The 22,811-nt window shown below is 54.4% G+C and overlaps 9 protein-coding genes across 9 annotated transcripts; 5 read left to right on the forward strand and 4 right to left on the reverse strand.

Annotated features, from left to right (window-relative positions):
• Positions 1-77: 77 nt before the first annotated feature.
• On the forward strand, positions 78-911 carry CLUP02_01344 (uncharacterized protein; the record flags this gene model as incomplete). The annotated part of the gene is made up of 5 exons (XM_049280385.1): positions 78-137; positions 236-300; positions 412-554; positions 612-675; positions 827-911. The coding sequence occupies 5 exons, from the start codon at positions 78-80 to the stop codon at positions 909-911; spliced, it is 417 nt and encodes a 138-aa protein (XP_049136342.1).
• Positions 912-1,329: 418 nt separating this feature from the next.
• CLUP02_01345 (uncharacterized protein) lies at positions 1,330-2,446 on the forward strand (the record flags this gene model as incomplete). The annotated part of the gene is made up of 3 exons (XM_049280386.1): positions 1,330-1,415; positions 1,496-2,244; positions 2,328-2,446. 3 exons carry the CDS (start codon positions 1,330-1,332, stop codon positions 2,444-2,446), a joined length of 954 nt encoding a protein of 317 aa, XP_049136343.1.
• A 446-nt stretch (positions 2,447-2,892) lies between these two features.
• On the reverse strand, positions 2,893-6,671 carry CLUP02_01346 (Mak10 subunit; the record flags this gene model as incomplete). The annotated part of the gene is made up of 13 exons (XM_049280387.1): positions 2,893-4,164; positions 4,226-4,687; positions 4,760-4,987; positions 5,039-5,167; positions 5,231-5,298; positions 5,359-5,481; positions 5,549-5,590; positions 5,758-5,810; positions 5,880-6,022; positions 6,127-6,163; positions 6,259-6,323; positions 6,397-6,577; positions 6,640-6,671. The coding sequence occupies 13 exons, from the start codon at positions 6,669-6,671 to the stop codon at positions 2,893-2,895; spliced, it is 2,835 nt and encodes a 944-aa protein (XP_049136344.1).
• Positions 6,672-6,722: 51 nt separating this feature from the next.
• CLUP02_01347 (uncharacterized protein) lies at positions 6,723-7,281 on the reverse strand (the record flags this gene model as incomplete). Its single annotated transcript, XM_049280388.1, has 4 exons — positions 6,723-6,910; positions 6,990-7,089; positions 7,140-7,165; positions 7,230-7,281. The coding sequence occupies 4 exons, from the start codon at positions 7,279-7,281 to the stop codon at positions 6,723-6,725; spliced, it is 366 nt and encodes a 121-aa protein (XP_049136345.1).
• A 415-nt stretch (positions 7,282-7,696) lies between these two features.
• Positions 7,697-9,066, forward strand: CLUP02_01348 (tetracycline resistance protein from transposon; the record flags this gene model as incomplete). Its single annotated transcript, XM_049280389.1, has 2 exons — positions 7,697-7,739; positions 7,835-9,066. 2 exons carry the CDS (start codon positions 7,697-7,699, stop codon positions 9,064-9,066), a joined length of 1,275 nt encoding a protein of 424 aa, XP_049136346.1.
• A 2,308-nt stretch (positions 9,067-11,374) lies between these two features.
• On the forward strand, positions 11,375-14,503 carry CLUP02_01349 (actin interacting protein 3; the record flags this gene model as incomplete). Its single annotated transcript, XM_049280390.1, has 2 exons — positions 11,375-11,545; positions 11,684-14,503. The coding sequence occupies 2 exons, from the start codon at positions 11,375-11,377 to the stop codon at positions 14,501-14,503; spliced, it is 2,991 nt and encodes a 996-aa protein (XP_049136347.1).
• A 1,142-nt stretch (positions 14,504-15,645) lies between these two features.
• Positions 15,646-16,523, reverse strand: CLUP02_01350 (cyclophilin type peptidyl-prolyl cis-trans isomerase/CLD; the record flags this gene model as incomplete). Its single annotated transcript, XM_049280391.1, has 3 exons — positions 15,646-16,071; positions 16,203-16,357; positions 16,508-16,523. The coding sequence occupies 3 exons, from the start codon at positions 16,521-16,523 to the stop codon at positions 15,646-15,648; spliced, it is 597 nt and encodes a 198-aa protein (XP_049136348.1).
• A 592-nt stretch (positions 16,524-17,115) lies between these two features.
• CLUP02_01351 (major facilitator superfamily transporter) lies at positions 17,116-19,530 on the forward strand (the record flags this gene model as incomplete). Its single annotated transcript, XM_049280392.1, has 7 exons — positions 17,116-17,154; positions 17,230-17,290; positions 17,514-17,706; positions 17,774-17,945; positions 18,017-18,208; positions 18,273-19,400; positions 19,480-19,530. 7 exons carry the CDS (start codon positions 17,116-17,118, stop codon positions 19,528-19,530), a joined length of 1,836 nt encoding a protein of 611 aa, XP_049136349.1.
• Positions 19,531-19,695: 165 nt separating this feature from the next.
• CLUP02_01352 (uncharacterized protein) lies at positions 19,696-22,679 on the reverse strand (the record flags this gene model as incomplete). Its single annotated transcript, XM_049280393.1, has 13 exons — positions 19,696-19,821; positions 19,913-20,014; positions 20,085-20,174; positions 20,229-20,375; positions 20,434-20,723; positions 20,782-20,888; positions 20,950-21,374; positions 21,437-21,709; positions 21,778-21,930; positions 21,962-22,276; positions 22,344-22,365; positions 22,428-22,568; positions 22,627-22,679. The coding sequence occupies 13 exons, from the start codon at positions 22,677-22,679 to the stop codon at positions 19,696-19,698; spliced, it is 2,244 nt and encodes a 747-aa protein (XP_049136350.1).
• Positions 22,680-22,811: the final 132 nt, after the last annotated feature.

Here is a 22,811-nt window from a genome sequence, read left to right on the forward strand (position 1 = left end):
GTGTGAAACCAGCAATAGAAATATGTCAAATTCTATGCATTGGATAAGTGTCGTCGCGAAGTGGTGTGGCCGTGTACATGCGAGCTGCAGTCTGCACAGAGGGACGGTCGGGCCTGGCCACTTGGGTTGTCAAATCTGTTTTGTTTACTTAGTCCCAGATTGGGCTTAGCTCAGCCCCTCGGTCGCGGGGGTTCCGTCCCGTCAGCTTTCAAGGCCATTGAGGTTGCGATGACAGGGGAACAACTTTTCCCCGCTGTTCCGATCTGTCCCGCTCTTTGAGGTGGCCCACCCAGATTCCCAGTCCGTGAAAAGATCCCTCGTCAGCTTCGTCGAGAAGAGTTAGCTGATGCGCCCTTGAATAAGTACGGACGCTGATGGTGGGTGCCTTTGATGCCCTTGCCTTATCTCAAGGAAAGAGGGTCGCGAAGCTGTCATTATAGGATTTTTTACCCTGGTCTATCAGGCGAATGCGATAGGCATTCTCTCCCTTGATGCTCGGCAGTACTTCCGTTTCTTCAAATGGACCTTGGCTGGCTTACATCCCAACGGAACCGGTGCCGAGACATTGCCGGGTAGAAATCACTAGGTACAATGTCTCCCGCCTTATACAGCATTCCTGTTCATGATCATACTGCTACATGGCTCCGACTCTTCTGATGCTTTCCTTCTATTCAGGTGTTGCATCAACTGTGCGCTTGATCATTAGAAAGAAACACAAGTAAGAAAAGAAGATGGGAAGCGTATTTTCTTCCCAAATGAAGCATATCTTCCCGGGCCCCGAAATAGCTCCGACCCCACGAGCTCCCGAAGGGACCCGGATTCCCAGGCCGTGCCAGGCGTGCCACGGTGCCAGGCTTCTGGGGAGGAGCCCCATCACATGCGACCCCTTTGTCATCCCCCTTGTCCTGTGATCGCGCGCATGAAATATATAGCACGGCAGGTAATGACATAACTGGGGTTAAGGTTCTTAGCGGCAGACGACGACGCCCATCACTGCCCTCCCTCACTCCCTCCGACTCCCCCCCCCCCCTTCGGCATTGAAAACGTGCTTGACCTCGGCTCCCCAGAACCCAAAAGGGACCGAACGTTCTTGTTTGAGATGGTATAGGGCCAGTCAGCAGCAACCTTTCCTACCACTGCCATTATTATTATTACTACAACCGTCGCAACGATACCATCTACACCCCATCGTCACCCGCATTTGGATGCAGCATCAGTTTTGAATCGATAGTATCATCGTCTCATCTATCGAACCTTTTTGCCCACGAACTTATACCACGACACCACACCCACCATCCACTCAACCTCAACCCCAATTCGCAAGCAACCATGTCGAAGCCAGTCCTCCCCCAAAACGACAATGTCGCCCACGCCCTCGCCGGTGCCGGCGGCGGTCTCCTATCCATGGCCCTGACGTAAGGCCACCACAAACCCCCCCCTCCTGTCTTATACCCCAAGAGACACTCTTCTAATCCGCGCGCACCCGCGCCAACAGCTACCCTCTCATCACCCTCTCCACCCGAGCCCAAGTCGAATCGAAGCGCGCCGACTCGGCCTTCCTCACGGCCGTCCAGAAGATCGTAGCCCGCGAGGGCGTCTCGGGCCTCTACTCGGGCCTCGAATCCGCCCTCTTCGGCATCAGCGTCACCAACTTCGTCTACTACTACTGGTACGAGTGGACCCGCGCCTTCTTCGAGGCCGCCGCCGAGAAGGCCGGCCGCGCCAGCAAGAAGCTCACGACCGTCGAGTCCATGATCGCCGGCGCCATCGCCGGCTCCGCGACCGTCATCATCACGAACCCCATCTGGGTCGTCAACACCCGCATGACCACCCGCGGCGGCAAGGGCAAGGAGGCCAGCTCCACCGGCGACGAGGAGGCCCAGGCCGCGAAGCCCAAGAAGGCGCCCTCGACCATCGGCACCCTCCTTGCGCTCCTCAAGAACGAGGGACCACAGGCGCTCTTCAACGGTGTCATCCCGGCGCTGGTGCTCGTCATCAACCCCATCCTGCAGTACACCCTCTTTGAGCAGATGAAGAACACGGTCGAGAAGAAGAGGCGGGTCACGCCGACCATTGCCTTCTTCCTCGGCGCCGCGGGCAAGCTGTTTGCGACCTCGGTCACCTACCCGTACATCACGGTCAAGAGCCAGATGCACGTCGCCGGCAACGGCGAGAAGAAGGAGGGCATGTCCCAGGCCATTAGCAGGGTCATCCGCGAGGAGGGATACGCCGGTCTCTACAAGGGTGAGTGATTACCTCGGATGTCGTTCCGAGATGGTGTCCCCCCCTTTTTTCGGTTCTGCAATGCTGACTTTTTTTTCTCACAGGTATCGGCCCCAAGGTCACCCAGAGTGTGTTGACCGCCGCATTGCTCTTTGCCTTCAAGGATGTTCTCTACGAGCAGACCGTGAAGCTCAGGTCGATTGCCGCCAAGAAGCGCGCGTAAAATTCACGTCCAAAGAAGATCCCAACTTACCCCTCCCCCGCTCCGAGTCAAACAACATGACATCGGGGTAGGTGGAGGGATGGGACATACCAGCATATATATGTAGACACAAGTAAGCTAGAGGCAACAAGTGCGCATATCAGCGTGAGCTGCTCAGCGTATATGCAAGCAAGCAGTCATTCTTCATGACAAGACAAGAACCTGTATTGATTTTTACGTGGGAATATCAACACGGGGGTAAAAAACGGGTTGGACAAAGCGTTGGACGGACACATGGGATTACTCTGGATTTAGGTATCACATGATTCCCGGCAAATTTGGAAAGGGGGTGGGTGGGTGTATTCTATGAATTTGTTTTTTTCTCTTGGAAAGTAGGATATCAATAATCCACCACGTATCTACTTCTCATGTGCCACATATCTTCTCTAGCAAAAGTCATATAAATCTCATGCGACGGGTATGATTCGCGGAACGATCCACCACTCGTGATATGACTTGTCAGGAGTCGGCACCTCGGCCTTGACCTTCAGTTCTCCGCCCTCGCCGCCCGACTTGTCCAGCGCCTTTCGCACAACCGACACGGCCAACCCCGTGGCGATGCACGCCTTGAGCCCGTTCTTCACCGACGGCACCCACCGATCATGCGACCCGACGGAAAACGCCTCGGCCTCGGAAAACTTGCTCATCACCTCCAGCGCCCTTTTCGCGCCCGCCACAGCCCGGTCGGCAAGCTCCAGCAGGTCGCGCGTCGGGCAGTCTGACTGCGAGGTGCCGACGGTGTATTCCTCAAACGTCGGGAGCGAGGGCAGGCCGATGGCGGCGAAGGGCTTCATGCGCAGCTCGTAGCGGAGCTCGTCGGTGCTGTAGGGTCGCGGGGGCGGGGTGATGAGGTGGTGGCGGTGGAGGACGGTGTAGAGGCAGCAGAGGGCGTCGGCGAGGCTTTCTGTCGCGGCGGCGTCGAGGAGGGTTTGGCGGAGGAAGGAGAGGGATTTGGTGTATTGGGCTTCTGCGACGGGCGTGAGGCCCCCAGAGGACGATGATGATGTTGTTGATTTGTTGCTGGCCCCTGAGCGGGCTTGGTTCAGACTCCGGACGACGAACGATTTTATGCGCTCGACGTGTGTAAGGCGGTTCTTTGCGAGGAAGTTGAGGTACCAGTACATGCCGGCCAGCTCGTCCGGCTGGTAGACCTCAAGCTCGAAGCCGAGCTGGACGATCCACTCCATCTGTTTGATCTTGTACAGGTACGCCCACGACGAGAGCGGAAGTGACCACTGCTCGACGGGCTGGCCGGCGGCCGACTGATACACGAGGGGCCGCTCGCCGGTGTGCTCCTGAAGGACCTGGTCGATGTCCTCAGCGTCGAACTGGAGGCTCTCCCAGTCGCGGACAATGTGGCACAGGGTGCGGCGGACGCGGCACCGGTTCTGGCAAAAGGTGCGGAGGATGTCGAGGTAAGGCTGGGCGGCGCGCCTGCGGAAGGATTCCATGGTGTCGGCGATGGCTACACGCGGGTCCTGCGGGGCCTCGACGTCGTCGTTGGCGCGGTCGAGAAGGGGGCTGTTGGGGAGGGAGACGATGGAGAGGTCGTCGTCGAGGAGCTGGCGGATGGACTTGTGGCCGAGGACTTGCATGTCTTTGAAGAGGAAGCTTTGGAGGAGGGTGCGGACGAAGATGAGGGGCTGGGGCTTCTTCGCTTGGAAGGTTGTGACGTAGGTCTAGACGTTTTTGTATGAGTAGTTGGTCAAAAGAATGGGGATGTGTTTGTGAGATAAGTACCTGGAGGCAGATGGCGTCGGTGTAGTCGAGCACTCCCACAACTTCCAGTCCGTCGCTAATCATCTTCGTGAGGTGCCCAAAGGCGTCGTCAAAACTTATCTCGACAATCGGTCGCGGCGGCATCGTGCTGGCGAGCTTGCGTTGCAGTTTCGCACTACAAGCCTCAGGCACGGGCTTTCCGAGCGCATGAGTGCTCTTAATACCAGGAAGCAAATCCAGAGCCTCTTTCCAAGGGCTTCTGATGAGGGCCGGGTCTGTCCGGTACTGCGTGTGGTCTATGGCTGCGAGGAACGTGTATCGAAGGAGTAGCCTGTTGTTGAGGGCGTCTATGGTTTCCTTTGGTATCGAATCCGATAGTTGCCGCAGAATGAAGCTTGCGTCCTTGAGGACATCGCGTACAGACTCTACGCTGAAATCATCGAGGAGGATCCTGTTATACGTATTTGTGACAAAGTCCTCTTCCTATACCAGTTGGTTAGCTGAGGAGATGGATGTGTGTGGAGGTGAGGCAAGTCGCTGTGCGAAAAGACTCACTTCATAGTAATGCTCATTCTTGATCCTCTCGTTGACATTGCCGCACGTCTTTAAGAGTCCCAAGCAATATGCTCGAAGAACGGCATGCATCGGCGCCGGCGGCGTGCCGTCGGCATCCCTGATAAAGTGCGCGTCGTCGATGGTGGCAGGATTCGGCATGAGAATCGACTCGACGTATACGCTTGTAAGGACGGTCTGAGAGAGAGGATATCCAACATGCCAGGCCATCTGCAAACCAAGTCAGCAGAGAGAAAATGACTCTACCGGCGCGATACTAACTTCATGGCAGAGCAGCTGGTCGATTATGCCAAGAACCTCCTCAGGGAGAAGAGGGCGTGTCACATCATAGTCCACGTCTAGCGAATCCTCGGCTTCCAAGCAACCGCTGTCCATCTTCGGGTCCATGATCTGGGTGGCCGTCAGTAGGGAGCCCCTCATAGTCTCCGTCAAACCCCTCATCGGCCCACGTACCTCGAGAGCCCCAACGGACTCAAACAACGTGAAGAAGCCATCCTTGACCAGTTCGCCAGGGGCAAGCGCTGCGTAAGACGGTCAGTCCAACATCCTGTTTTCGTTATGGTAGGATTTCTGCAGCTTACTCTCCGCGGCTGTCTTGAATTTTGACGTGATATCAAAAGCGACGATGCCGTTGTTTGACGCCTTGGGCGGAGGCGGCGGAGGGTGGGGTTGGCGGTCCAGCTCAAGCGAGAGCTTTGAAATGTCTTGAGAATCGGTGAGTGGAACGTGATGCCAAAAAAGGGTCTTGATCGGGCTGGGATATTTCCTTACCATCAGACATTCCAAAGCCGGACGGGATGGCCATATCAGCAACTGCACCTCATGAGACTCTTGGGTTGAGTGAGTGCGTTGAGTGCAGGTTTTAGTGAGGTCACAGTTGCATTGGCCTGGGCATGGATATGCCCATCAAGGAGAAAAAAAGGCCGGTAAATTCGGGAACGCGATGATTGCCCTAAGTCCCTTATGAAATGATTTTCAACAAGCAGTTGAGAATAAAAGTGCAACGGTAACGTCTTTTGTCTCTACATGAAAACTGCGAATTTGGTGTTGTTGCAAATTACGGGTATATGGAACGGGAAACATGGAGTGATTGACTGATCACAACCGAATTTGTCCGGCAGGCGGGCAAATTTGGGTGGAGGGAACCTGGAAAGCACGCCCAACATTCTGGCCAACGTCGAGCGAAAGCGCGCGCTGGTCACCCGCAACCCGCCCCCCGACCTCGCAACATTTCATCACCGGCCCCTGGCAGTGCACGTATTCAATTTAGATCGATCAATAAGGTCTTAGCATGGCATTTCGATTGATAGATTTTATGCCCAGTTTTTCATATGATACAGCAGCTCAACTGTCAAGCTGAAGCCGGCGGGTACCCGGGGAGGGTGTCTTCACTCCCCATCATTCCCCATCTATCCCTCGACAACCCTCGGATGCAACTCCCTCTTTGTCTCTCTCACGCGTGTGTCGGTTCGGAAATTTACGAAGAAGGGGGAGGAGCGTTGACGGTGGCCTCAGCAAGGTTCTTGACCTCGCCCTGCTTGCCGTTCTGCGATTGTGGTAAATTGGAGTCAGCCATTCTGTTCGATGCCCATCGCCATATGTTCGGATCGCTTTCTCACCTCCCACTTGGCGAAACGGAGATCCATCTCTCCACGACGCTCAGCAATGAGTCTCTTGTCCTCCTTCAAGCTGCGGCGCACGACGCGCGAGGCGACGGCGAGGTAGCGGTTGTAGCTGGAAATCGGGGGTTGCCGGGTCAGCTTTTTCCTTCCTTTTCTCTCTCGGCTTTGGTCGCGGGTGCTGCCCAATTGCAACGGGTGCAAAGAGGGCTCGGGAGAAGGGCGTTCGTCAATTGAACTCACGTGATACCGGCGGCTTTCCAGGCGAAGACCATTTTGGCGGTTTGTTTGGTTTTGTTGATGGACGAGGTTATATGGGGGGGCAGTCAGCTCGGGCGGATGTGATCAATTGAAGGTTTCTGGATTCCCGAAGTGCAAGCTCCGAGTTCGATGCCTTTGTGGCCTGAGGCAGACAGAGCCTCAAGCGACGAGGACGGCACTGGACGGCTGAGCCGGTCCCCACTCTTCTCAGGTTCTCTGTGCCTCACAGGCCTCGAAGCCAGGTACTTTGGTACTTGACCACACAGAACTCGGAAAGATGAGATGGCAGCATCCCTTTCTGATATTCAAACTTCACTGCAGCAACACAACACGAAATCTTTGTCGCTTGTCACCACGAGTAGCCTCGTTGGAGCCGGATCGTGCGGCTGTGAGGTCACGGCTATTCGGCGTTAAGCTTTGCACCATTTGAGGCTGTAATGCTCAGCTGCGTCATCGCCTTTTGCATGTCTAGTGCGACTTACAACGTGGAACGGGTTTCGCAGGAAAGCTGTTAGTCTAAGAGTTCGTGTAAAACGGGATTCCGGAGCAATTATCTTGGGCCTCTGCGCAACCACTCAGGAAGCCACCGTCCTCCCTAGCCACATACGACATGTTCCTGGACATTTTCTCTGATGTTTTTCGAGTGATGACAACGACTATTGCGTTTGTGCTTGATTACTAGCGAATCCAGGTGCGAGAGAGCCGCGTCTAGGTATCCTCCTTCTTCGATGCTTGCCAAACGGGCAGACTAACGTCGTTGATTCAATTCCGGCACTACTAATCCGGTGGCATGTACTTAACACGCTTCTGTCCACGCGAACTTCCTTCCGATTGTCTTGCCTTGGGAGATAATCTAATGTACCGCGCTATCCTCGCCAAACAAGACCTTCAATACACGAGTTATAAGTACTTCGAGCCTGTCAAATTAAGCAGAGCACTTGCGTTGTCTACCCCAGTATCTTTAATTGGACCCATCAGTTAAGAGCATCAACTACGTGAAGTTGAACTGTCATCACTCACCCGATAGCCCTTGTCAGCCATGTCAAATCCCAAGATAGCAATCATAGGAGCAGGACCTGCAGGTAAGCTGCTTATTTTTAAAACATCCGTACTGCACCACGACCACGCTCATACGGATCTGCCCAGTCAGCGTGCAAACTGACAAATCTCCCGCCAGGATGTCTACTCGCACGCCTCTTACACCTCGCCAAGATCGAAGCGACCGTCTTCGAGAGCGAGGCCTCGCCAAACTTTCGATCGCAGGGCGGGAGTCTGGATCTACACACAGACACCGGGCTGGCCGCGCTTAAGGAGGCAGGCCTCTTTGACGAGTTCCTCAAGCACGCGCGGTACGACGGCCAGTACATGGCCATCGTCGACAAGGACAACAAGCCGTGGTTCGTCAATTCCGCGACGGGGCTCGGTAGCTCGCTACAGGAGCGTCCGGAGATTGACCGGCCCAAGTTGCGTGAGATTCTTGCCGAGTCTCTTCCGCCGGATATGATTAAATGGGGTCACCGACTCAAGGAAGTCAGAGAAGACGGCAGTCTTGTGTTTGGACATATTAGTATTGGTGGTTTCGATCTGGTTGTAGGCGCAGACGGGGCGTGGAGCAAGGTTCGCAAGCTTCTGGCGCCGGATATCAAGCCTCTGTGGACGGGAATCAAGTTATTCGGCATGAGCATCCCGAACGCGGCCGAGACGGCTCCTCAAGTGTACAAGCTTGCCAACAGGGGTAGCGTCTTTGCCAACAGCGACGGCAAGCGTCTCTCGATTCAACAGATGGGCGATGGCAGCCTGAGCATATATGCGTCGAGCACTGGCGGCGGCGGGGAGGACTGGGCGTCTCCCGAGGTCTGCGGGTATGATCCGCACGACCTCGAGGCAGTCAAGAAGGCGCTTCTGGTCTTATATCAGGACTGGGCTCCGGAGCTCACCGAGGCGATCATCAAGGCTGCGGGGGAGTGCACTCCTAGGTCGCTTTATATGCTCCCCGTGGGCTTCACCTGGCCGCACCGGCGCGGCGTGACAGTCATTGGAGATGCGGCGCACTTAATGACGCCATTTGCTGGCGAGGGAGTTAATGTTGCGCTTGAGGATGCGATGAAGCTGGCCAAAGCCATCATCAGCGCCGTCGCCGAGAGCAGTGATGCAAGTGCAGATGCACCCAGATATCTAGATAAGAGGATCGAGGCGTTTGAGAAGGACATGTTCCCCCGGATGGAAAAGGTGCAGCGGCTGACGGACGAGCTCATGCACGACTTCATGTTCACTGAAGGTTCGCCGCGGACGACCATCGCGAGGTCGATAGCGAGGCATGTCAAGTTCGAGACGCCGTGGGTGTTGCATCCGTTGGCGAGTGCCATGGTACACTCATTCTTTTTCATGCGAAGGATGCTGGCGTCTTAGTAGGAAGCAGGTGTGGCTGAGCTCCTTTTTGTAGAATGCGGTGAGGTATGGAACGAAGCACGATAGGTTTTGGAGTCGGGTTAAGGTCCCTGTAGCCCATGTTCATGCTTTATTTTCCGCACTTGGTGCCAATGGAACCCATGACTCTGGGAAAGGGGGGGGGGGGGGGTGCTTGACAGTGTGTGTTGGTTTGGTAGGGGTGGTTGTTGTATGTGAGGTTCCTTGTCATGTTGCTGGTGCGGCTCGGGGTGTAAGGAAGCGGAGGGGGGGGGGGGGGGGGGGGGGGGGGGGGGGGGGAGGAAAGGACGAGGTGATCTTCTAGTTTGGCGAGTGGCGCAGTGCCCTGTCACGACCTGTCAACCGCAAGAAACGTGGCCAGGATTCCAGTAATGACAAGCTCTGGATGCAACTGCTAGCACAAGATTTCGAAAGAGCTCAATGGTTCGTGGCGTAGATCATGGAGAATAAAGTACAACGAACCACTCGAGGATTGGCCCTATGGTTGCAGTCTGGTGATGTAAGGATGCGACTGAGCCATGGACAGCCCAGCCAGGAGGGAAAAGGTTGAAACACCAGACTCGTTTTCCTCTGACAACGGCTCGCAGGGTTTAGACGTTGAGCAAACACACCGTCACTCTTTGGTGGTCTGGTAGACTCGAATGACAGGAGGATAAATGGAAAGCTTGAATGCACTGACCGTGGCTTCGTTGGCTTTTACCTCATCAGGGCGTCTGAAGAAAGAGCATCTATCCGTACAGTTCTGGAGCTAGCCGGAGTAACGCCCGGACGCTTCTCTCCATCCTGTATCTTGCACATGCGAGGTAGTGCATATCAGGTGGGCGTCCATCGCGATGAAGTTGAGATGTTCCCTTACGATATGAGGACTAGCTTTGAGATGTTCGTAGTGCACCCCGCTCTGCAGAGCAAACATCACAGACTATCAATGTTTTGAAACATTCGTTAGTGTTTCATCCATGATGTTGTATGCAATTTCAGGCTCAAGGGGTGTGATAGTCCTGGTTCTGGTTGACATAGTGGTTGAGTGGTGGCGATGAACGATGAGTGGTGAGTGGTGAGTGCCCTGGTGGGTGGTACCGAGTTGTATGTCGAGTGGCTGGTAAACGGGGCACGTGCACCATGGATTCATCCTTGACCGGGGTGTCAAGCCACCGAGGAGCCAGTGGAAGGAGTCCAGTCAGCGCTCCACTGTCAGGATGAGGTGACGGGCAGCGGACTTGGACTGGGGGGGCCGCTTTACAGTACACCCGACGAGTACCGTGCCACGCGTGCCACGAGGTACTCCGTACCTTATGCTTTACCTTTGGTACTCCGTTCTCTGACTGGGGGGAGGGGGATGACGGCGAACCAGGGCATAGAAATAGCCAAAGGGCAAGGTTAAAGAAAGAGGAGAACACTGAAGAAGAAAAAAGGCCTCTGAGAGCATGGAAAGTGTGCGGTCCCGTCCCCCTGGCCTTGGGGGCCTTTCCAATCTTTGGGCTGTAGAAGTTCTGGGTCTTTGGGCCGAAAAAAAGCTACGGATACGGCCAGAGACCTCTCCGCTTTCCGAACACGGTTAGACATTGCATATACGTGCTGCTACTTGTACCTCGTACATACATACCTCACCTGAAATTCCACATCCTAATTGCTGTGCTGTGCACCCTGCTGTGCACCCTGCTCTGCATTCTGCAATGCCTTTTTGCGCTCTACCATCTGCAACCGATCCTGGGCTTGTCGACTTTTCCTCCCTGAGGTTTCGCTACTAATAACACAATCTGCGACATTCTGCGCGCCTCACATCTTGTTACGGACGACAACGCCATCGACGGCGTCCCCGATAACGTCTCACCCACCACCTATATCGCAGAACTTCCGCTCGCTTCTTCGGGACGCGTTTTAGCCCTTGCTTCTACAGCTTCCATCTCGCCCACAGAACACCCACCCACCCTTCGTACCGAACCGGACGGCTTCCCTACCGCCGACCACCGTTCGCCGTATCGATCTCTTCGCCCTCGGACTAGGCATCGAATGAGACGAAGCTCACCATATTGCCCCGACGTACGCACATACACCTCGGCAGCAGCTTCGCAGAGTCCGTTCTTTGCTGTCTTTGCTTCCCGTGGCATGAACTTCAATTTTCTGCTTCAATAAACGTTTGCGAGCCGATCCAGCCATTTCCACACGCTTCTCCCGACTCACTCGGCTTAACTTTTTGGGTACCTTATCTCGGAGAATCTGTTTGGGGAAGCGCAAGGAAGAGGTGGACCAGATCATCGCAAGGACAGAAAACCCGCCGACTTGAGTTACGATGCAGGCGCCGACCCCTTCTCAGCGCATGCAACGGCGCTCCCCAGGTGCCGAACCTGGGCCGCCACCAAATGTGCCCGTCCGGTCAATATCACCGGGTACCGGTATGCAGCCGAGAGCTTCCAACGCCTCGAACCGATCCGCCCCGCCAAATGGGATGCGGAGGTCAAATGTGAGTCTGATTACGCATTCCAACATCCGGGAAGCCACCCTCGAGCTTCCACCAGATACGATGACTGCGCAACGAGTCCTTGAGCCTCTGCCACCACTGTTCTTGTATGTCAGCAGCTGACCGAGTTTCAATCCACAGAATTCTACCAGCAGCAGCTCAGCCATGCCCTTATCGCAAATTGAGAAGAGCGTTACTCACTTGCTAGTCGCAACCAAACAACTCCTGGAAACCCTCACACAATGGTCGCGCGGCCAAGCTACCGACGGTCAGGTTTCCGATGTGTACGTTAGACTAGGATACGAGTTCAACATGGCATGCCGAGCCTTCACTGCCATCAACGTGGACACCTCCGACCTGGGCAACGTTCCCGAACTGCTACGAAGCATACTAGAGTCTACCTTGAGCCAAGAAGCGAGCACCGAAAGCTTGGAGAAATACCTTCCACGAATTCGGGATATCATTATCAACCTGCTACATGGCCTGAAGCGCAAACAGCAAAAGTTGCGGCAAAAACAACCACGAGACAGGGAAAGCGGGGGTTCAGCTAATGCGCCGGAGAGGACGACGAGCACGAGCACGATCGGCAGTGGGAACACGGGGTTGACGAATCTGTTGGAGGAGGGCATTCAGAATGGCTATCGACCAGACGCTCAGAGGGAATCCTCCCAATCTGCCGGTGCCGCCCCGACAAGCACCTCTCCAAGCCGTCGACACCTGCCCCCGAGAGACCAGTCGCGAGGTTCCGTCAACTCGGAGCAGTCTTCCATGTCTAGCACGACGATGCAAAACATACCCGTCATGCCTCCTTACCCCGGCGATGAGGCGACGATGCCCTCTGCGCCGTCTGGAGAAGTCAACGTTGACTCGTTCCCGCCGCCACCGCCTCCTCCAAAGCAGCAATCAAGCGCATTTGCGGCTTTGCAGAAGGGAGGTGATCTGGAGAGAAGAGCTTCCCGGCGTTACTCGCAGTATCAAATATCTAAGCACCTAGGCAGCGCCATGAATGGCGTGCCCATGCTGCCATCACAAAACTCCCCGATACCGAACCGTGGCCGGGGCGAAGTCCGGGAGTCTCTGCGTGCTGTTCAGACCCGAGAGACGCTCCGCCAAAACCGGGCCTCGAAACAGCCGCAACTAGATACCTCTCCTGCACCGAGTCGTGCCGAGGCCGCAGCGGAGCTGTCGGCAGGCAGGCCCGAAAGCCCAACGATACAAACGCCGGAAGACAAGTACCCTAAACCCAGCGCTACACTGAAAGGCCCTATGAGCGATGATCTCCCTATAATGTCACCCGACGACGATGATGGCAAGCCCGATCCACCGCGTAAAGATGAACCCAAGGTCTCATCAGGGATCAAGACCCCGGAGAAGAAGCGCGACGCCAGTTTTCTTCACGAGCAGTCTCCGCCCTTGACCACAGAACTCACTTTGTTCCTGCAATACAAGTCCAAAGTCAAGAAGTTTGTGCTACCTGAGGGGTACAGCGAGCTCTCGATTGGACGCCTTCAACTGGCGTTTATCGAAAAGTTCTCTTGGAACACACACTCCAATGGTGCTGATCTTCCAGAGATATACATTCAAGACCCCGTATCAGGGGTTAGGCACGAGCTCGAAGATCTGTCAGATATCAAGGATCGAACGGTGTTGGTTTTGAATGTCGAGCCACTCGATGAAGTAAAGCGCCATATCGATGAGGGCATTGGACAACTGAAGAAGATAGTACAGGATGTGAAGCAGAACCAAGACGACCAAGGTCTGGCCCTCCAGCGAGTTTCGGAACGTCAGCAAGAGGCGGTTGCGGAGATGGCCCGGCTTGCTGCCGCCCCTCCGGCGGTGTCTGCGCCTGCTGATGGATCCAAGTCAGTAAGCCTTGCTGGCGGCCGTAAGCTCGCTTCTGGACACATCACCGAGATCCAGACTCTGCGCCGTGACCTTGCTGTCATGCGCCAGGCCTACTCCAGCTTCCAGTCGGAGATCCAAGGCTCAATGTCAGCCATCCGCAGCAAGGCAAGCAATGTCAAGGCGGCGGTGGTCAAGGCCTCGATACCGACCATTGATGGCGAAACCGGTCATGCGTACGTCACCAAGGGTCGCGAGCAGCTCAACACAGATTCCGATCGGCTCGTCACAAAGGTCGACGACCTGCAAGATCTGGTTGAGGACCTCCGCAAAGATGTGGTTCTCCGTGGTGTGCGGCCTCTGCCTAGGCAACTAGAGACTGTCGCCATGGATATCACGAAGCTTTCCAAGGAGCTCAAGAAGGTGGAGGACTACATGAAGGAAGAGAAGCCTATATGGACCAAGATCTGGGAGAAGGAGCTTGAGGACGTGTGCAAGGGCCGTGATGAGCTGCGCCTTATGGAGGATCTCATGATCGATTTGCAGGATGACCTGGAGAAGGCGTCCGAGACCTTTGCGCTCGTCGAGCAGGCTACCAAGGAGCAGCTAAAAGATAACGGGACGGGCGCCAGCGCCGGCAGCGCCCGCAACTTCTCCAAGGGCCTGAACGGCATCGGCAACAGTCTCGACCCGAACGCGGCCAAGGATGGTGTCCTCGGCGAGGTGAGGGCGCTCCAGCCGAATCACGAGAACCGTCTCGAAGCCATCGAACGCGCGGAGAAGCTGAGGCAGAAGGAGCTCGAGGGCCGCAAGGGGAACGAGCTGCAGAGGGAGCTGTCCAACTTTGTCGAGGAGGGGAAGCTAAAGAAGTCCGGCGGCTTTGAGGAGGTGGAGCGGGCGAGGAAGGCCAAGGACGACATGATTCGGAGGCAGGTCTGGGAGAGGCAGAATGGCATTGTTACGGAGGAGGGCGAGGGGGAGGAGGAAGAGGAGGTTGAATACGAAGAAGTCGAAGAAGAGGAAGAAGAAGAGGAAGAGGAAGGAGAGGCGGGAGCGGAGGCTGAGGCGGCTGAGGCGGAGAAGGCTGCTGCTGCTGCTGCTGCGCCGCCGGCGCCATGAAGATGAAGAAGCAGCGGGCAGTTGGGTTTTTTTTGTTATAAATGAATGGTCATACACATGTGTTATGGTGTCAATGACCCCGTATGGAGGATATGTCAAACACACTTTTGTTTCTTCTCGTCATTCCCCTTTGGTGTCCCCCTTTTTTGGCGATCTCATTACTCACTCTGGCCGTATCTTCGCATAGGCGGAGTTTGGGTGGTTCTGTTGTTACCTTGTTTTCCACATCTTTTTTTGCATTATGGGGGGTTCGAGTTGTATACCTAGCCCTGAATTGGCTGTGTAGGTGTGCCTCGCAGATTTTTGCCATGGTAGCTTAGAGCGAAGGCGAATTATGAAACTTCATTCTTCATATTTTTGCCTAAGTACTAATGTCTTTTCTACTGATGTTGTGTGGATTGGTGCTTGATGTGATGAGATAGGTAGGGAACCTATATTACGTTTAAGCTAAGTTGAACGGAGAGTTTTGCATGGCTGGTCCGATCTGCCAGAAAGCTGAAAGCGGTTTGTATTCATTATGATTTGAAGACACATTGCTTTCGCACCCAGCGCGTCTTCTCGCGCTTTCATGGGGGCCTTTTTTCTCCCTAGAAGCTGTGTTCCGATGTCTTCCCTTATTACCTGGAATCAGATGGGGCATGAAGTTACAAAGTTTCTAGAGAAAGCCTCGCTTTCCTTGCCATGGAGACCAACCGCTTTGGGCGCCAAGTTCCAACATCATTGACGAAAGTCTTCTCTTGGAGAATGATATTATAGAGACTCTAGGGGAACCTCTTAGAGGCATCGTGATCAGAGCGACACGGACGAACACAGGAGACTCGCAAGTACCAACGCCACGGTCTGGTCTCTCCACATCCTCACGCCTCCCACGGCTTGAACATGGCTTGAAACACCACACCATTGCTTGGTAGGATACAACAGTTACACTCAGCCGGCTGGGCAAGGGTTAGATGAAGCAAGCCTTTCTTTTCATTTAAACATTGTGTGCCGTCAGGACAGTCTTGAACCGTTTTGACGTACGGGTATCGTAGCTTTTCAGGGAATTCTTCCCCCACATCCATCCTTTCTCCCACCCACGGAGCCATCCACGAAACCTCCCTTCCTCATAGCCCCTCACGACCTCCAACGGATCATCCCCAGTCTCACCCAGCAAGCGGATTCGCATGGACAGTAACCCTCTCAATCACGACCGGCTCCTTGGGCCGGTTCTTCCGATCCACCTCGACCGCCTCAATCTTGCCCAGCGTGACGGTGCTATCGTCCCCGATGATGCGCCCAAAGACGGTGTTGAGCCCGTCCAGGTGCGGCGCCTTGTCAAACAGGACAAAAAACTGCGAGCCGTTCGTGCCGGGCCCCTTGTTGGCCATGGACACGACGCCGCGCGCGCCGTGCTTGAGGGCCGGCCGGATCTCGTCCTCGAAGACGCCGCCCCAGATGGAGCGGCCGCCCTTTGGGTTGTCCGGGGGCGACGGGTGAGCCGGCCCGCCGGTCTGGGCCATGAATTTTGGGATGAGGCGGTGGAAGGGGGAGGCGTCGTAGTAGTGTGATGCGCAGAGGGCGAGGAAGTTCTGTGAGAGGGGGTTGGTTAGTCATCCTTTGGGTAGAGCGTCTCGCGATACGATTGAGGGTGGTGAGTGAGCGGCCGCGGGTGGGATTCGAAGGGAAAGTCTTGGGATGATTGGGAAGGGGTCCTTTTTACCTCTGCTGTTTTTGGTACGCTCTCGCAGAAGACTTCGATCTTCAGGTCGCCGAGATTCGTATGTAATGTGACGGACATGTTGGAGATTTGTCTGGTGGTCTCGATCGCGAACTCGAATTGTTGTGTGGTCGTCTGGTGTTGTTGACGGCGCAAAGCTAGCTCTCAGCTGGATACATGCTGGATGTACTCCGTATGCGACTGCATGTTTAAAGTTATGTGGTGGACCACTTCATTGGGCCCCCCGGCATCGGTGCATTGAGCTCCGGGTGCCGACTCAAGCTGCTGCCGCGGACCAAGGTACTTACCAGTAGGTGCGCGCATGAAAGCCGCCCCCCACTTAACGAGTGACAGTCAACTTATAACTCTGTTGCGAACGCTTTGATTTCAACTTCAGTTGATACAAGGTTGTTTGCCTCGACGAGACTTTCCTGTCTTGTACCAACCTTGAGAACACGAAATCAAGTACAGCATTCGAGATAATGGCGAACTGTATCCAAGGATGTTGAGTTCAGCTTGACAGTGAGCAACATGATTGCTAGATGGTTTCGAGAGCTTCTGGCATACCTACTTACTTGATATGTTGAACACATTTACACTGCTCAGCGACAGTCACCCCGCCAATGTCTTCCTCGCTCTAACTGTGCGATGATTAGATCAATTTGTTTCAATGACGTCAAATGCATAGAAACAATCCCGGCCCAGGCCAAGTACTGGCCATAGTCGCCAGGGGGAGGGATGCACACGGCCCCATACCGGTAGGTGGGCCAGTCCGCGGGACCGGACGGGACGAAAAATGAGTGGGAACTCGAGCCGGGAACGCGCCGCCCGGAAGTCTGGGAGGATGCTCGAACCAATTGACCGCTATAGGAAGTGCATTGTCCATTACCTTGGGTCCAGCCCCTACCGCTCAGCCATGCCACACCTCTCCGACTCACCACATTTGCGCAACTCAGTTTGCAAAGTTTCACGCTGAACGTATCCGGGCAAGTAGAGGAGGGGGGACCGTGTGCCTCCCCCCGGAGGACAGCGAAACGAGTTCCCAACGGCTCCCACAACTTCACTTCTTCTCGACAAGGAGGCGAAAATCAGTGCGTTTGTGTCGGCAGCCCGCGGCCATCTACAATCCTTGGGCTATCAAGAAAGAAGAAATCTTACATTGTTCGTTGCTTAGGACGATGACGGTCATCTCGACAATTCAGAAAGTTGAAACTTGACGGACCACCGACTCGAATTCGTTACTGTTCACTCTCATTATCTTCATATAGAGGATCGACCTGTCGTTGGATTCCTAGCAAACGAGTCTTGTTCCAGGTTCACACCAATCGAACCCTGGATTCGAACTCTACAACATGACCTTCAACGAGATCGTTCGAGACACCTGGGCATGGCACGTCATACGAGCCGTCACCAGGGCCAGGCATCCGGCGTTCCAATACTTTGACGAGAGACACCCCTTGATTCGTCAGAGATATACGGAAAATGGCTATGATCGGTCGGGCTCAGGGTCAGTTACAAGTTCACATGTAAGAGCAAAGGTGGTATGCTAACACGCGGCCTATCTTGAACTGAAGACTCTCATACGCTTCAAGACACACCGAAGTTCGAGCATTTTCACTAGACTCTGAGAAGTCAGATAGCGAGATTCTGGGCAACCAAACAATCAGCCGTACGACGTGGGAAAAGTATGGTATCGAGAATAGAAGAGGTCTTCATCTCGTCGAGTTCTTGCCAAACGACCCAGAGGTAACAAAGATCGCAACCCCCTTTTTCACTCTCACCTTTGGGACATCGTAGCTAAGGGTCCAATACCACAGAACCCGAGAAACTGGTCCGTCATGAAGAAAGCCATCGTCAGCTTCCACATCTGCCTCCTCGTCATCGCCGTCTACGCAGGCGCATCAATCTACACCGTCGGCACCCACGGCGTCCGCCAGCAATTCGGCGTCTCGGAGGTCGTCGCCCTCCTAGGACTTACAGTCTTTGTCCTGGGCTACGGTCTTGGACCGGTGAGTCTACACTCGATTACCCCTTATTCTCATCTACCTTACCTGTACTGACAAGAACGCAAAGATGGTCTGGAGCCCCCTCTCCGAGATTCCCCAGATCGGCCGCAACCAAATCTACATACCCGCCCTCACAATCTTCGGCCTCGCCCAGATCCCCGTCGCCCTCGCCACCTCCATCGGCATGCTCCTCGGCTTCCGCTTCCTCGCGGGCTTCTTCGGCTCCCCCGTCCTCGGCTCCGCCGCCGGCATCCTGGACGACATGTTCGTCTCCCGCAAACACACCTACGCCATGGCTTCTTTTTGTCTCATTGGCATCTCCGGTCCCACTCTCGGGCCCATCGTCGGCGGCTTCGCCGTCGAGCTCAAGGGCTGGACCTGGTCCGCTTGGATCGTGTCTTGGTTAGCCGCCTGTATTCTCGTCGTGCTCATCTTCTTCCTGCCGGAGACGAGCGCCGATAACATCTTGTATCGACGCGCCATGCGTTTGCGGAAAGTGACGGGCGACCCGGGTTTCGTCTGCGAGGCGCAGCTGCGCGCGGATTACACCGCCGGCACGGAAGTCTTTAAAGCACACCTTGTCCGGCCCTTCACCTTGGTCCTCACCGAGCCGGCCGTCTTCTTTCTGAACCTGTACAGTGCCTTCGCCTACGGGCTGATGTACATCTGGTTCGAGGCCCTACCGTCAGCCTACGGGGAAGTATACCACTTTGGCACGGGCAAACAGGGCATCGCGCTGCTAGGTCTCATCGTCGGTGTCCTGCTCACCATCCCGCCATTCTTTCTGTACTACCGCAAACGCATCGAGCCGCAGTTTGACCGCGAGGGAAACATCGAGCCGGAAAAGCACCTCCACCCGGCCATGGTCGGCTGCCTCTTCATCCCGGCCAGTTTGGTCTGGTTTGGGTGGACGGCGCGGCCCGAGATAAGTTACCTGGTTCCCATTGTCGGGTCGTCGCTTTTCACGGCGGGTGGGTTGCTGCTCTACATCTCGATTCTGAATTACCTTGCCGAGTCGTACCCGGATCACGTCAGTTCCGTCTTGGCTGGGAATGAGCTGTTCAATGCCATGTGCGGGGCTACGTTCCCGCTGTTCATCCCGCCCATGTATTACCGGTTCGACGTGCTCGGGTCGAGTATGATTCTGGCCATTTTCGCTGTTGCGTTTGTGCCTTTGCCGTATATCTTGTACATGGTAAGGATGAATCCCTTTTCTCTACAATACCTTCCCTGTCGTATATACTATGAACGCTTTCGACTAACAGCTATTGCAGAGGGGAGCCAAGCTTAGAAAACAGAGCAGTTACGCAAGAAAAGGAATGTGAGATACTGGTCAGATAGGCATAAGGGTGTTTCCTTGGGTTTGCTGATGTATGTACCTACTTGGAGCACATAAAGCGTGGATTAGATGTCAGTTGTTCATTTCGTCTTGAACTGGCTTACACCTGCTTCCCTGTCGGACCTCAAATTCCTTTCTGTAAAAAATCTCTTTAACGTGTCATGGGCGTATTCACTGTGTTGATTTCATAGTGCAGGATGTAACATGAAATAAAATGGCCAGGGGAGGGTGGGGGGGTAATTGGTGGTGGAGGTGTAAAGCAAACTGACGGGGACTGCTATACAAAGCATCCAAGCCTAACCCAAAGATGATAATCCCTCCTGCAACGACTGCGCCGCAACGTTTCCCCGGTCTCAGGAGGGTCCAACTTGCTTGACGACAGTCTCCGCATTGGCGATGCGGCAACACGTTCTGCTACCTGTTGATAGGAACCACTTGCCGATTACTATCGGGTTCCGCAGGGTCCATCGCTATCGATCTGTCGAGGCCCGCTCGGGATAGAGACTGCTCCTTAGAGAAACGAGCGCAGAGATCGCTTACACGTTTTCTGAGCTGCTTGTAGAGCTTGTACTCATGGAAAGAGTTCGTGGTAAAGCACCGAATGACTGTTATCGAGTGCTCGATACTTGCCTAGGATATCAAATGTCAGCGACAGCGTGAAGCACGAGGAGATGTTTGGCTTACCCTATGAACTCTCGCGGTGGTCTGGTCTTCAATTGGACCGCTGTAGGCTGGCTCAATAACGAACACAAATTGGCAAGGCCCGTCCAAGTTTATCCCTTCTCTTCCGCAGGTGTAAGGCTGTAACAGCACTTGTACTGAACCTGGCTCCTGGGAACGGAAGCTTCGGATTACTTCGATATCTGTCTCCGGATCCATGTTACCATACCGAACGGCGGTAGGAACTCTGAGAAGTTTCAACACTTGCTCGGTGTAGAATGCCAAAAAATGGGTTCTGTAAAGTGACAAGCACCTTCGTCATGTTGCCGTTGCCTTCCACTGGTCGTAAGACCTTGTTGCAAAGAAGGGAAAGAAGTTCTTGGATCTGCGGGCTACCCCGAACGGCTAGAAACAAGAGCTGGTAGGCGGTAACTGGGCGTGAATCATAAATTTCCATTACCAGCGGGCTGAGGTTGGTAAGGTTAATCTTTGCTCGTCTCATTTTTTTCAACGTTGATGCTCAGGGCGCTTGATCCAACATTCCTGAGCCTGAGAGAGAGTTGAAACGCCGGCCAACTGCTTGCAACTTGTTCCAGACCCCAGTAATGGCTGCTAGTCGGAGGTAGAATCTTGCTTTGGGGACCATTTTGCTTCACCCATTGCTCGTGATCCAAAATCAATTCACTGGTGAACCAGGTCAGCACCAGTCCAGATCACTAGAAACATTCAGTCAAAAGTAACTTACGTATACAAATACAGCATGCTGTATTCTATTTTGGACTTGAGTTTCGTCTCGAAGTCAATGGAGACGGACGATGGTCTCAATCGAGGCAAAACGGATGTCAAGCTGACGGGATGTTCTTTGCCTTTCATTCGGAAGATTGCGGAGCTAGCTGATCGGCGCAGGATAGCAACTGAGCTGAAATGATGGAACCCAGCCTCCCAGCTCTGCTTCTCGGTCGAGTTGTGAATCAAAGCCTTCACTATCTCGGGCTTCGAAGCGAGACTTCGCAGAGTCCGGTGAGTGTTCTCATCTTGACAGAAGGATTTGACGGTACTTGCGAACTGTCCATACCCCTTCTTCTCCGACTCGAGAAGGAAGTCTCGCTCCTCTTGGTCGAGGATTTGGTGCCGGCAAGTCCAAATGATTTCGGCAAGTGCCAGATAATCCTGAATGAATTACCGATTAGACAGTGTGCTGGAGTGAAACACGGCGGAGATTGGAGACATACCTTGGGTTCATTTAGATAAGGCGTGGCGGTGAGGAGTAGAACTCTGCTCGCTGCGATCAGAGACACGGCCTTGAACGATACCGTTGATCGCTCCTTGAGACGACGAGCCTCATCGCAGATCAAGACCTCAAAGTCACGGCTTTGCGAGGTGAAGGACGAGGAGTATGTTACTTTGTCATTCTCTTCTTTGGTCACCAGAGTCTTTCTGGCCCATGACCTGTAGGTCATGATCAAGATGACTCTGCGGGGGTCGTTGCCTTCGTCATCTATCCGCTTGGACCACACCCATTGAAGCATTGGCGGCCAATTGTCAACCCAATCATCCTTTTTTTTCTCAGGACATTAATGTTGTCTGAAGTGTCGCCACGATCGGTGATGATCATCCATCCAGGATGCATTCTGGCAATGTCATCTACCCATTGTCTCGTGATGGCATGGGCCGATGTCGAGATGATGCTCGGCTTCCTGTCCATGTCGGGAAAGCCGTCGAGGACCTTGTGCGCGATCCGTGTCGCGTAACGCCACTTCTGTCGTGCCGGTCTCACAGATCGCCTCCGTGATCTTCAGGATGCTCTTGTTAATGTCTCTGTCCATCGACTCGACCCTGACACCGGCAAGCAAGCCTCGAACGTCGGTGAAGTCCGCGAAGTTTGGGTAACGCTCCCCTATAGGGAAAGTCTTCGATGCGAAGAAGATAGTATGGCTCAAGTCATTGTCCGAAGAGACCTCAGCAGCACCAAGAGCCTTCGACCATGCCGTCTCTGAATTTGGATTCGACGAGTAGATGGGATAGATTCCATTCTCGTTTCCATCGAGACTGGCAAGATTGTTTCCCGCAAACTTGACCATGTGTGAAGGCTTCGCGCAAAACCATATGTCGGCAATGACCGGATGCCATTTCAATCACAGACTTCTCTCGACACTGCTTACTCGCTCGCACGTGTTCGAGGGACAATGAGTGATCGACACCGAAGCCCCGGTTCAAAGGGACTATCCAAGCTCCTTCCAGGCATCAAAAAGGTTGTACCAAGGAATGGGTAAAGCCCCCGATGGTAGCTCCAAGGTATCCGGAGCGGACAAGATCAACCACATGTTCTTCAATACCACTTTGCCCGCAATGCCAAGACCAATACTGGATGGGATCTGACAGGTCTAATAAGATCTGTAGTAAGTATGAACGTGGTAGACACTATGTGAATGCGACGAGAACCCCAAGTGCCGCTGGTGCAAATCGGAGGGACATCATGAGAACCGCTTCCCTTGCCCCCTACGGTGGTAAAGGGCCAACCCTCACCATAACATCTGTAAATCAACTTCAACCCTGCCGCCGTCACACGTCAAGGTAATTATTTACTTGTTCATCAAGAGTAGCATT

This window comes from Colletotrichum lupini, chromosome 1 (genome assembly GCF_023278565.1).
Source record: "Colletotrichum lupini chromosome 1, complete sequence".
Taxonomy (NCBI): Eukaryota; Fungi; Ascomycota; class Sordariomycetes; order Glomerellales; family Glomerellaceae; genus Colletotrichum; species Colletotrichum lupini.